Source organism: Cetorhinus maximus, chromosome 2 (assembly GCF_964194155.1).
Source record: "Cetorhinus maximus chromosome 2, sCetMax3.hap1.1, whole genome shotgun sequence".
NCBI lineage: Eukaryota > Metazoa > Chordata > Chondrichthyes > Lamniformes > Cetorhinidae > Cetorhinus > Cetorhinus maximus.
The window spans coordinates 131,904,052-131,918,120 of NC_135880.1; the positions used below are offsets into that span (position 1 = coordinate 131,904,052).

Consider the following 14,069-nt stretch of genomic DNA (forward strand, 5'->3'; position numbering starts at 1 on the left):
TTTCTCCAATTGGTATGGCTAACAGGGTCAAAGGGCATCCAGTTATTCAAAAAGTGCAGGTTAGGCATAATCAGTATACCAGGTCAGACATAGGAGTGCATTAGGTAAGGTTGAACATATCCTGGATGCAACAAGCCTCTTCCAACCTCTGGAAATAAGGTGTCAATTAGCTGGGTGGCATCTTGGTCACCTAGATCTGTGAGGTAGCGCCTCAGCTGGAACACTGGATCAGGGAAAGACAAGTAGCGCAGATGCAGACCTAGGGCATTACAGTGGCTTTCTGGTAGTTCTACTATAGTTGCCCATGACTCAGACCCAACTATTGGATCTATCTGTCCACAGAGAGGAGGAGGATTGAATAATGGAACCTGCGCTCAATGCTGCCTTCTTGATGGTAGTGATCCAAATGGGGAGAAGAAAGGCCTGGTGCTGCCTAGAAGCTTTGAGAAGAGGCCCGGCCTGAGGGCATAGTCCAGGCGGGGCCCAGCAGATCCAGAGGTTGAGGAGTTCAGACCCATCCCATGGAGGTGACTTACACGACCAAGGGTCTACTGAAGACGCCATTCCTATCCGGAAATGAGCGAGAGACAATGCAGAGAGATGTGGTGGCTCATATCTGCCACATTCCGCAGGAAAAGCTAATGCCACATGGACTGGGAGGACATTCCCTGCCAGTGTCCCTGAACATCACCACCCCACTCAATTTTTTTGCCAGTGGGTCGCTCCAGGGATCAACAGGGCACTATGCGGCATCTCTCAGTCCTCAAACACAAATATATCAAGGCAGTGATGGATGCCCTCCCCCTACAGTAAGGCTCATCATTATGCAAAGTTCATACTGGATGAAGCTAGCCTGGCTGCTAGATCCCTGGGTTTTGCTGCAATCTCTGGCTTCCCGAGAGTATAGGATGTGATCGATTGCACACATGTGGCTTTGAGAGCTCCATGGCAGCAGGCCCCTGATGTTCAGGGGTTCCACTCCTGAACATTCAGCTGGTGAGCGGCCATCAGTAGCATATCATGCATGTTTATGCCAGGTACCACAGAAGTTCCCATGACTCATACATCCTGACGCACTCCCAGGTGCCTCACATATTTAAAGGGCCGCAGCAATTACAGGGTTGGCTGCTTGGGGATAAGGGGTACCCACTCAAGCGATGGCTCATGGCACCCATGCATCATCCTCAAAGTGACTCGGAGCATAGTTCATAGTTCAACAAGATCCATCATTGAGCAAACCACTGGCACCCTGAAGATGCACTTCCAATGCTCGGACCGCTCAGGTGGGACTCTGCAGTACATTCCAGAGGGTGACCCGCATCATCGCAGTCTGTTGCACCCTGCACAACCTGGTGCTTCAAAAGAGGGATCACTTACCAGAGGGGGAAGTAGAGGCGGCTGAGAATTCATCAGCGATTGAAGACCTGGAAGGGCAGGAACCTGCAGGGGGCATTGATGGGGAGCTTCCAAGTGAGAATGCGATCACAGCTGAAAGATGTGGAAGACATGCCCATGACACACTCATAGCCACAAGGTTCCAGCAGGAGTAAAGTGCAGGCAGGGTACCCAAGCGCATTTCTCCTGTCTCTTAATGGCACACCAGTGATCTGAAAGGCCTTTACAACCACTAACATCGAGAGCAAGGTCAGCATTGGGCCTTGGACCTCCAACCCTCATGTCTCACCGGGCCCTATCTTTAGAAAGGCCAGCAGCCAAAGCTTCTCAATGTCGGCAGCCCAGGACTGGTCCACTGAAGACATGGCCCCGTAAGCCAAGAAGACAGCAGCCTCCAAATTCAGTGACACCTCAATAGAACACCTTTTGGATGCAGTCGAGGTCGACGCAATGTCCTCTACCCTGGCTCGGGCCACAGGAAGTCCAGCAAGCTCACCAATCTGGCTTGGGAGGTGGTGGCAGCGGTGGTCAGTGCCAACACTTCACAGGAAAGGTCAGACACCCAGTGCGGAAAGAGGATGAATGTTCTCATCCATGCTGCCAGGGTAAGTCAACCATCTTATCACTCTCAACTCACACACTTAGAAGCCCATCACACATTCACTGGCATCTCTCTCACTGTCAGCTCAAGGGACATCACCATTCACTCTCTCACACACACCCTCACATCCCCATCTGGGCTCATCTCCTCTGGAGATCACGTCTCCGTCCCTTCCAATCGCTCCCCTCACCACATACACATGCCATGCTTCCTTATCATCTGCCCTGCAATGTGTCTTGCTCACACTCTCTCCGTCTGTCTTTACACAGGACAAGATCATACACCATCGCTGAAAGAGTTCCCAGACTAGGGTTGGAGTGCCGGAACCCAAGGTCCTCTCTCAGTTCAAAAACCGAGCCACTGAGCTGGACAGAGAGGACGTGGACCATGCCTGTGGCAACAGTAAGGTTGGTGGCAAACACCCACGTGAGGATCCTGCACCAGCATACTGTGAGTGCATTGTCCTATTTTAGAGTTGCCTGCCTTGCACTAATTATCTCTACTTTCTATCATAGGACCTTCAGCCTAGCGCCCAATAGCCTCAACCTGCCAGGCCCTTAGTTCGAACCCTGAAGACACCTTGGATGTGGATCCTGAGGACACCACAGCAGAAGACTCATCACAGTGCTCACCCACACCCTCCACTAGCACAGAGGCACACACTTCAGTGGGACCTAGTTCTACAGTAGGCTCAGGGTCACAGTCTGGTGAGCACAGCACATAATATAGTCCACAGCAAGCGGTGGCAGGACATCCGAGGTCGCTGGCACTCAGAGGACTTCTGGAGGCCAGGATTCTGTTGAGTCCAAGTCAGATGATGAGCCTCCGGACTCGGTCCTAAATCAGCTGGTGGAGCTGCAGCAACATTCACGGGAACATCAGGAAAGGATGTCAGCTGCATTCTTCAGATTGCAACATACGATGGAGGGGTCCATCCATGTTCAGTCTGAGGTGATAGTGGCGGCATGTCAAAGCAACAAGGTCAACACTGGCAGCCACCATAGAGACCTTAGTCCAGGAAAATGGGTCCAGCACTGGCGCAGCAGCTGCACTCCATCGCTGTAGCCATTGGTGGCATCCATCAATGGCCATGTGAAAGGGGGGGTGGGGGGGGGGGTGGTGATCTTACTCCAGCTGCCCCTTCTTCTCGAGGAGTCAGCCTGGGGCCCTCAGGCACCCAGAGAGATGGACCGGCAGATGGGCACCCCGGGGCCATCCACCCAGGTGACTCCAGGAGCGCCCAGCCGATCCCAATCCATTTTTCCTGTGACCCCATCACCTCCAGCTCCACAGGTCGAGGAGGGTCCACCTACCCCACAGCAGGACACCCGAAGTAGGCCAGGGCACTCTAGGTCTCAGCCCTCCAGAGGACACCTACCAAAGTCATCACAGACAATAGGATGCAAGGGTCAGCAGGCTGCCTCCACCTCTGCTGTGAAGGATGCACCCAGATGTAGCGGTATGGCTAGGAAAGTTAGAAAATTTAGGAGCACCACAGTGGCATGGGTGTTCACAACATGTATATAATGTTCACAAATGTAAACAGAATCACACCAATTTCACATCTCCTCTTATGTATACCTCCTTTTCATGATGAACTGTGTTGCTGTCAATCAGGTTAGATATGATGGTGCCTCCCCCCATTTATTGCAGACCTTGCTATCATGGGCCTCTCGTCTATATGTGTGCTTCCTTATCACCACAGTGTGCGCCCCTTTTTTGGATCATTCTTGACATCAGTGATGCCTCAACCTTAGCGTTAATTGTGCTTGTGGAAGGAACCTTGTTCACATGCTTTGCAGGGTCATGTCTTGTTTATTCTTGGCTGTGTAAGATTGAGGCAGAGGGGTTCTCCTGCCTCTTCTGCATTCTTGAAAGGTGAAGGTGTAGTGTACAAGGAGATGTGTTAATGCATGGAGAAGGGCCATATATCGTGCAACTCCATGTGCTCTGTCTTCCCGCAGGGTTTTCATGCTATGCGTCCATACTCAGAGCTCGTGTGCGCTCCTGTCTTTCCGAGTGTACATCTGCTAAGTTCACCAATAAGTGGGAGCACCTTGCCCACTCAAGGTGCCGAAGCTCTGCCCCTTATTATTTCCCTGGAGTTCGAACCTACAATCTTGATTGTTTTTCAGCCTGTAATTGTCTGGATTGCAGCCACAGGGCTCTTGTCACAATGCTGGGATGCAGCGCTGTGCATCCCATCACCTAAACATTCACCGAGACATGTGATGCTAATTGCAAATGGTGATTTTTGACGGTCAGTAGAGGCTTTGAGCCGGCCCTGGAGGTGCACATCGTAGCTTTAGACAATGGTACGGGAGCAATGGGTTAGGAGCGAGGATGTACTGAAGCTGTAGACTGCTATTTATTAGCAGCAACTCATCACCTTGTGCGCCTCATGGTGTCTGAACATTTTGGAGTTCACAAGGGCCATGACTGGCCACGAGGGCACAATGTGTGTCTTAATGAGGAGGCATTTTCATGTTTGGCACACAAGTGGATGAATGTCGTCATTTTCAGGTGGTCCACATGCACAGTAAGGGGAAGATAAAAGCAGGTCAGCATTCCTAACTGAGAGTGGCCGGATAGAGAAGAAGGTGACACAGGGGATTGAATCATCTCTGATCAGGCGTACACCTGTGGAATGTCCTCAGCTCCCTTGCCCCAAGGGTCACCGATCAGTTTCACCATCGAGGTTACACAGAATGCATTGTCCCATCACTGGAGATGGATCTCCTTGAGGAGCTTTGTCACATTGAAGGCACGCAGCTACAAGCCCACTGAGGATAGCAGAACAGCTCCTGCCTCTTGTAGGCTGCTGTTGTGACTGGGGATGCTCGAGAGATGCTTGAAGAGGCAGCACCTTCTGACATCTGATGCCAGGACTCCCTCCTCCAGTTAACACCTAATCTCAGCAAGGACACATGTTCCCGAGGCTTCATCATCCTGCAAAGCCTGATGTGTAATTATTCACTCTCATATTGAAATGAATGGTTGAAATGAGGAATAGAACACTGGTGTTGGCCCACGACAGAGGGCACTTGTCCAAGAGGGTGCTCACTGCAACTCATCATCCTCCTGGTGCAATCTGGTGGCTATGAGGGCCTCACGCGCACGCCTGCCTCATCTGGCCCATTCTATGGCCTCTTGCTCTGCAGCTTCATCCCCTTCAATGTCCTCCTCAGCGGAGGAGACGTGCAGCTCTTCCATGTCGGTATCTGGCAAGTCCTCCCCCTTTGCAGTGGCAGGTTGTGCATCATGAAGGAAGCCACGATGATCTCTGAGACCCTCTGGGGACCGTATTTGAAAGCTCAGCCAGGTCTGTCCAGGCATTGGATCACATCTTTAGGATGCCTATGGTATGCTCCACCAATGCTCAGGTAGCGGCATGAGCATCATTGTACCTTCTCTCTGTGGCCACCACATGGGTGTCTTCAGCCATGTCCTTTGTCACCAAGGATCCAACCCTGGATCCTGTTTGGTCCCTCTGGGATCTGCGATCTCCTCAAGAAGTACGAGTCGTGGACATTTCCTGGGTATCTGGTGCAAACCTGCACAATAATTTTCTTATGCTCACAGACCAGCTGTACATTGAGCAAGAGGAAACCTTTCCTGTTTATGTTTTGGAGTGCCTGTTGCCAAGCGAGGCGTTTGGACTCTCATTCACTGCACTCTAATACCACACTCTTTTGGAATACACATGGAGAAAAGTGTTTAGTCAGGAGCTGAGATTATCTGAGGGGGACCTGAGGCCTCTCTTCTGTGAAGCTGCCAGCGCCATGATTCTAAGACACATCTGGAGCTTGTCCAGTCACCCAATTGCTCTGGAGTGCGTTACCACTCTAGCAAATTGCCACGCTGTGAACAAGGGGTTAATACAAGGGCCAGAACCTTCGGGTCGGCAAGCGGGGGCAGGCCTCACTCACCAACGCGTAAAATGACGTGCGGTGACAAGGGGCGTGCGTCCCGACCTCACCGCACATCATTCAGATTTTCAGGATTTTCAGTTTGGCGGGCGCATACCGGAGTCGGCTGCGTGCCCGCCGAACTGTCAAGGGCCTGTTAAGGCTATTTAAATTCCAATTAAAATAATTAACTGAGCAGAGGCGGCTTTCGCCTTTATCATGAAACCTCAGCCATGGGCAGGATAAGGTTTCATGAAGGTTTTTAAACTTAAATTAAAATTTTTAATAAAATTCATAGACATGTCCCAGCTCATGTGACACTGTCACATGAGGGGACATGTCTTAAAAATGTTTTTTTCCCCCTTTATTTAAATTTTTAAAAATCGAATTAATTTCCCTGAGGCAGCTCTGTGCCTCAGGGAGATTTCTGTGCTACGCCCCGACTCAGGCTACACCCCCCGCCTGCACAAGGAGTGCTCAGCACTTTCAGGTGCGCAGCACACTGGGCGGGCCTTAATTGGCCCGTTCACATAGAATGGCGACGTGCAGCTGAACGCGGGCAGCAATGGGCCGCACGCCCGTCTGCTCCCGCCCAACCCACCCCTACCGATGGGGAGAAAATTCTCCCCAAGGAGATCGATTAGTGCCACTTTGCGGGATTAGTCTCGCATGAATGCACATCGTAGCTCCACCTTCCTGATTCCCTGCACTGTCTTTGAAAGGCTCCTAACATGTCTCAGCTGTGCATCTCCCCTCATCTGGGAATACACAGTTCAGTTGGGTGCCTCTTTAATCAGCCCCCTCCAGTCCATGCACATGCCCTCCAATCGGCCCTTGAAGCACTCACCAGCAGAGTATCTCATTTTAATTTTGTACTGCACCATCGCTACAGGTTGGAAAATGGTGGTGCTGTGGTCTCACTATCAGACCAGCTTGGACCCTCCCCGTAAGTGTGTGGAAATCTCTCTCACCGTCCTGCAGGAGTTTAATGTTCAGTTTTCCCTCCCTCAATTCTCCTCTTGTATTCCTTGATCCCATTGTGATGGTGGTGGATATCCCTATATTAACCCCAGAACATGGTAAGGTAAATGTGCCCATGCCCCATGTGGACCTCATCCCTCCCCATCTTGCAGACACTTGCACGCTTTGACATATACACCGCCCTCCCACCTGCTGACACACTAATGCCCCCACAATACCTTTTCCCCCATCTAAAGGCTGCAGATGCCTCCCCTGAGTGTGCCATCTGCGGCCCAGAAAGATGCCAGTCACCCCACAGACCTAGGCGTGTGATGTTACAACAATGCCTTACACACAACATCCTGGGTACGACAGAGACTGGACTGACATGCCCTCCCCCTGGACTGGGACAAGGACAGCCTTTGCAAGCTCAATAGTGAAGTGCTTCTTCACTCAGCGATCCTCCCATTATGGCCCAAAATCACTTATGTAAATTCTACTCTCCTCCACCCCAGCCTGGCGCTGAGGACACTTCCCCAACAACCCCCACCCCTCCAAGTCATGGCGTTTGAGTGCAACCTTTCCAACTATTACCCCAGTGGACTCCTTGCCCTGTGGCCCCTTCCCTTGCATCAGGCCAGTTTCCCCCCTTCCCCAGTGGAGGCCTTGCCTTGCAGCACATTAAAAACCCCACCTTACCGCTAGTCTGGTAGGTAGAAACTTGCCTCTGACACCAGCCCTGAAAAAGTGACATGGTGCTGGCTGCGACACCTGGCACTGAGTCCGAGTTGCCCTGAGCACTGTGCCATGCAAAGTAGGCAAATAAAGCTCAAAGTCACAAGCAAGGTGCAGGTCACCAGTTGCATATCGCTTATACATCGTTGTGAAACGCATCGGTCTATTTGGGCACGATGCGCCCTCTTGATCCAGTGTGGGGCGGGGGGGGGAATTATTCTGGCAAGCAGCCCTTATAATGAGATGCAAATGTTTTAATATGATGGTTCCTGGTGTGCCGCAGCGGGAAACGGGACCCGCCATTGAGGGCTGGAGCGGGCAACCCTGGACTGCTTTTACGATGGCGGTAAACTGATTTTTCTAATCTCGCAATATTTTCTGCTTCTGCCCGCCATGGCTCATGCCAGGAAATCCCACCCATCGTTTTAGTATGCATTAAAACCTTTCGGTTTGTGTCTTTGTGGAGACAAGGGCTTATTATATTTTCTGTAATACTTCATGCATTTCAAACCAGCACCATGGCTCAAAAGGATATCTCTGCTCTCCAGGAGGCATTCTCCTCATTCTCCCATGATGGGTGAGCCTGGGGCAGTTAGCGACTCTCAGTGACTAAATGCATTGTGGCTGCTTTCAGAGTACCTGCCATCTACCTGCATGATGTAGACCCAGATGGTCATATGAAACACACATGTTGCTTGGATGGAACCCCTTCCTATTCATAAATGCCACTGCATTCCAGAAAGGAGCCTATGAGGTCACATGGGTTCCATCAGTGGTGTCCCGCACCCTTAGTGACCCAATTACCATGAAAATATGAACAATTCTCTCCTACTCCTGGGGCTTCCTTTGGAATACTAATCAATGAATTTGTCTTGCAAAGCAAGCTGCAGGTAAACTGCAGGTGAAACGTAAGGCAGAGTGAGGAGTACATCATGTTCAAACTCTTAACAAAGCCCGCGGTGCTTCAGCAGGACAGCCGGTGAGGAAAATTTTAGGCAGCATGCTCCCTCTGAACACTTCCAGAGCAAGAACTTTCTCAAATATCCCACCCCTGCCCCCATGGCGCCATCATAAGCTCAGGTATTTTCTTTTTAAAAAGCACATCTCTTGAAAACCTGAATTCAAATGAAACAAGGTTCTTCAGGGGAGGCAGTGGTGTAGTGATATTGTCACTGGATTGGTAATCCAGAGAGCCAGGGTAATGCGCCGGAAACCTGGTTCAAATCCCACTACTGCAGCTGGTAATATTTGAATTCAATTGTATATTTAAAAAAAAATTGGGAATTAAAAGTCTAATGATGACCATGAAACCATTGCCAATTGTCGTAAAAACCCATCTGGTTCACTAATGTCCATTCGGGAAGGAAATCTGCCATCTTTACCTGGTCTGGCCTACATGTGACTCCAGACCCACAGCAATGTGTTTGACTTTTAAATGCCCTCCGAACAAGGGGAATTAGGGGTGGGCAATAAATGCTGGCCTAGCCAGCGACGCCCACATCCCAAGAACGAATGAAAATAAACAGAAACAAGCTGTGGAAATCTGAAAGACTGGTTTACCAATTATCCAACGGCAATCAGAAATATTTATTTTACAAGAAAAATCTCTTGTAAAATAAATCACCAACTGATAAGGTTCTGTCCAGCAAAGAAGTGTCTTCCTTTCAAACTACAAATGTTGGAGTTCCCCGCTCATTTAACTGGTACAGATGGTGCAGCTTTCATAAACAAAATCTCATTACCATGTCACACTTGGTTTAAAGTGGTTTTACAGAAATAAAACTGATCAAACCACATCCTGAATGAGCCAGCATTCTGGACACAATCACGAGCTAATGCTATATTAAATCTGTGAAACAGATTTGGACCTCCTACATCCAGGGCTCTCCACTCTCAACTTAAACTGCCACAAAACAAATCTAGGTGCAATGCCTTTAATGTATGGATTTCCTGTAAACTGATGAAGATATGGCAAGTTTCTAATGACTTATACATCCATTTATTTAGTGATATAAGCAGAATACAGCAAAATCCAAAATATACAGTTACCAGTGATTCAAACACCTTATACTATAGTCAAAGCTCTATTTTTGCGACGCTTGTTTTCTTTGACTAATATAAAAGAAGCTTTTCAGCACAGAAAAAACGAGGAAGTTTAGCAAATATGTAGTCTGCTGCAAAGCACAATGGGACATATCATAGCATCAGAAAGATGTCACCTTGATGAAAGCAGCAGGTGGTTAGGATTTTTTTTTACAGAAACATTTAGATTGATGAACATATTTGGTGAGCTACAAGAATTCCTTTGAATTTCTTTTACTGCCTCCTCTTGTTATGCTTTGGTTCCAATTCTCTTATATTCAAGATTGGGTTGTTTCACTTTTATGTCCCACTACTGTTTAGTTTGCTCCTTTGCCTATTTTTTCTGTTCATCTCCCCCCTTATAAATTCAGTGGGAAGGAGAAGGGAGGAAATTAAATTGCAGAGGCAGCAGATTTAAACAACAAGAAAGGAAGATAGCCAAGGGTAGTGATGCCCAACCAGGAGTTAGTTCTTGGGTTTAGTGGATCCAAAAGCTACCTCTTCCAGAGCCAACTTTGAAAGTTATGGTTTGCAATTCTAAATGGTGGTATTTCTCATCCAAGCTCAGTCCTACAAATGAAACTGCTCTGTAATGGTCGCCTCGTATGTTGTCCACATCTTACCACAGACCACCATAAGGTATTCTCCTCCCACAAACTCACTGAAAATTTACTAAAACAAACCAAATTCTCAGTGGAGACTGAAAAAATGAAATGCTTTGTAAACTAGAAGCACACTCAGATTCTCATGCAATTAAACACGCTGCATGGACACGTGTCGAGTCATGGAGACGCCCTGGACCTTTAAAAATGGTGTGTGGGACATGGGCTCAGATGTCCTGGCCCCATTTCTGACACTTCCTATTTTTTGCTGGTAGAAGAAAGGGGACTGGGACGAGGGACTCCTTGCTGAGTTCAAACAGGCCCCGATTTCACTGTAGCTAGTCCCTAACCCATAGCGTGGCCATAACAAATTTATGGAGTAACGTAAAGGCTCTTGAAGGGTGGATAAGGTCTGTATAACTGTCATAATGTGAAGTCATTTATGTGCCCAGTCCTTGAACTTTTTTTTTTAAAAAGGTTGTCCTGACAGAGAGTTGAGAAAACTCTGTTCTAGCAGTTTCAATAGCTGTTTATTGATATTTGCCTAAGGGCAATGCTTGGTTGATTTCCATAAGCTACAATTATCTCAGTAGGAAGGGGTGGGGGTTCTAAGTTCACAGTTTGATTGACAGCTCAAAGAGGTTATTATAGGATTAGCTGTCTTTGATGTGGGGTTACAAATAGAGGTCTTTTGGTTTTTATAACTGATTAAGCACTGGAGGAGAAGTAAGAGTTTTGTTTGGGCTTTCATCAATGGTAGTGTTTCTTTTAAAATTGTGAAGGCTGTATTAGGAATTTATTTCTTTATTTTGTTTCATCTCAACATGGTTTCAGAGGCCTGCCCATGGTGAATACTGGGTGAGTTCGCATGGAGGTTGCAAGGGCCAAGGGTGGTGGGTGGGTTGGTATGACTCAGCATTAAGTTGTCATGGGGGCAATAGGGGTGGGGGGGAACGACATGGATTGGCATTAGAGTGGCATGCAGGTGGCATGGGGAGTGGGTGAGGGTATGAGTGATGAGGACTAGATGGCCTAAAATGTAACAAAACCACTGGGACGAGAACCAAGTTGGGCCTTTTAACCAGCCTGCCTCAGATCTCAGCAGCCCCTGGGACCACCTCTGATCAACGTCCAGGGGCAGTGGGCCCAATTCTATCCCACACTTCCCCCACCCCCCTCCCCCCTCCCCCCCCACTCCACCCACCCCCCAGATCGAAAATCCTGCAACTCAAGGTTTTTCTTCTGAAGAATGCAGGGCAAACTGGGAAATTTCCTGACTCGAGCTACCTGCCTCGGTAGGGAAAATCTGGGCCACTGTCTCTGAATCGTATATTGCTCAAAATGGACAATGAACGAGGGGGAGGGGGAGTGAAATGAGAACCCTTGTAGATACAATCTAAAGAAAAAAAAATTATGAAGGGGTTAAGACAGACTATTCTTCTTTATTTCTTTGGAAAGATTTTACCTGTGGGCTACTGATAATGATGTGGAGCTGAAGGCATACAGAAAATCAAGAGGTAAAATATTTGCTTGCAGCCCTGATTGGTTGTCACTTTTTTCCCTGTTTAATAACCACAATACACAGTATGTTACACCCCAATTTGGAATGCTCAACAATTACGTCCACATTCAAACTTTGACATCTGCTTTACAAATAGCATAGAATTAAAATTACCTGTCAATAAATTGGTCGATTATGACAATATCCCCAGGCTGGATTTCTTCCTGCAGAGAGCCACAGGCAGTAGTAGCAATAATATGGGTGCAACCCTCCTGCTTCAATGCCCAGATGTTTGCTTGAAAGTTGACATGCGTTGGCATAATAGTGTGTCCCCTCCCATGTCTACATAATAAAGGAAATTGAATTATAAAAACCCTGCCGTGGGTGATAAATGCATCACATGTTCTGCAACAAAAAAAAATTATGGATAAGGGCTGACAGTATAAAGTCCTTGTGCAACATTAAACTTTATATCCAATTGTTAATTGAGTTCCAATTTTTTCTATAATAGAGGAAATTTTTTTATGTTCTGCTCATTTCTGCTGAAACACAGAACACAGTTCACCTTTTCTTCTGTCGCCATTTTCGATCGGAAAACACTAACACAGCATTAACATTTTAAAAAGACGATGAATTATGCTTTAATATTCCATTTACTGTTAGCTTCTATCATGGGTACTGCACAGGAGTGCTGCTTTGGGCTGTATTAGAGTGCTTAAGTTGGAGTTTGGTGAGTTAGGGAGTTTGTTGAAGAGGGAAGGAGGGGTCCTTTCATTTTCTACCCTTTCTCAGTAAGAAGAGCGGTGGCCTTGGTAAATAGGACCTGGTGAGTATTTCTTCTGTCCTTAATATTCTCTAAACCAAGGGAAGTAAGAGTAAACGGAGTAATTTAAGGGTAAGTCATGGCAGGGCAGCTCGGCCAAGTGGAGTGCACCTCCTGTGCAATGTGGGAAGTCAGGGGCACTTCCAGTGTCCAGGACGACCATGTGTGCGGGAGGTGTCTCCAACTGCAGCTACTCGAAATCCGCGTTTCAGAGCAAGAGTTGCGCCTGGAGTCACTGTGGAGTATCTGTGGGAGAGCAATAGCAATTTGGAATTCTATCATAAGGGGAACAGATAGACGCTTCTGTGGCTGCAGATGTGACACCAGGATGATATGTTGTCTGCCTGCTGCCAGGGTCAAGGATATCGCTGAGCTGCTGCAGGACATTCTGAAGGGGGATGTGAACAGCCAGAGGTCATGGTTCATACTGGTACCAATGACATAGGTAAAAAGAGGGATGAGGTCCTGAAAGCAGACTATAGGCAGCTAAGAAATAAATTAGAAAGTAGGACCTCAAAAGGTAGTAATCTCAGGATTATTCCCAGTGCCACTTGCTGGCGAGATCAGGGATAGGAGACTGGGCCAGACAAATGCGTGGCTGATTAGATGGTGTAGGAGGGAGGGAGAGATTCTGATTCCTGAAGCTTTGGAACTGATTCTGGAGAAGATAGGACCTGTACAAGTTGGACAGGTTGCACCCCAGCAGGACTGGGACCAATATCCTCGCAGGGTTATTTGCTCATACTGAGAGGGAGGGTTTAAACTAGATGGGAATTTGAGCGGGGAGATGCAAGCGAGGGAAACAAGGATAGGAATGAAAGACAGAAAAGTAGAAAGTAAAAGTGGAAGGCAGAGGAAACAAGGACCAGCAGGAAATGGGGTCATAGTACAAATAAAAAGATGTGCAAAATGTTAAAAAGACAACTCTAAAGGCACTATGTCTGAATGCACAGAATATTCGCAATAAGGTAGGCAAATTAACAGTGCAAATAGATGTAAACGGGTAGGATATGATCGCAAATACAGAGATATGGCTGCAGGGTGACCAGGCTGGGAACTGAATATCCAAGGGTATTTGATATTTAGGAAGGGCAGCCAAAAAAAGGAAAAGGAGGTGGCGTGGCATTGTTAGTGCAATAATGAGAGAGTATATTGGTTCAGGAAATCTAGATGTAGAGTCAGTCTGGGTAGATCTAAGGAGCAACAAGGGCAGAAAACATTAGTGAGAATTGTCTATAGGCCTCCAAACAGCAGTGATAAGGTAGGGGACAGCACTAAACAGGAAAATGGAGATGCGTGTAATAAGGGTGCTACAGTAATCATGGGTGACTTTAATCAACATATAGACTGGACAAACCAAATTAGCAATAATGCTGTGAGTAACTGGAGTGTGTATGAGATGGTTTTTTAGGCCAGTATGTCGACGAACCGACGAGGGAACGGGCTATCCTAGATTTGGTAT

General features: G+C 47.7%; 1 protein-coding gene across 1 annotated transcript in view; it reads right to left on the minus strand.

The window, feature by feature from the left end:
* The window catches only part of mtap (methylthioadenosine phosphorylase), a 212,922-nt gene that overhangs the window by 137,961 nt on the left and 60,892 nt on the right, over positions 1-14,069 (minus strand). Inside the window, exon 4 of the mRNA XM_078569460.1 lies at positions 11,959-12,126. Within this exon, the coding sequence (XP_078425586.1) occupies positions 11,959-12,126 (168 nt within the window). The remainder of the gene's footprint in view (positions 1-11,958; positions 12,127-14,069) is intronic.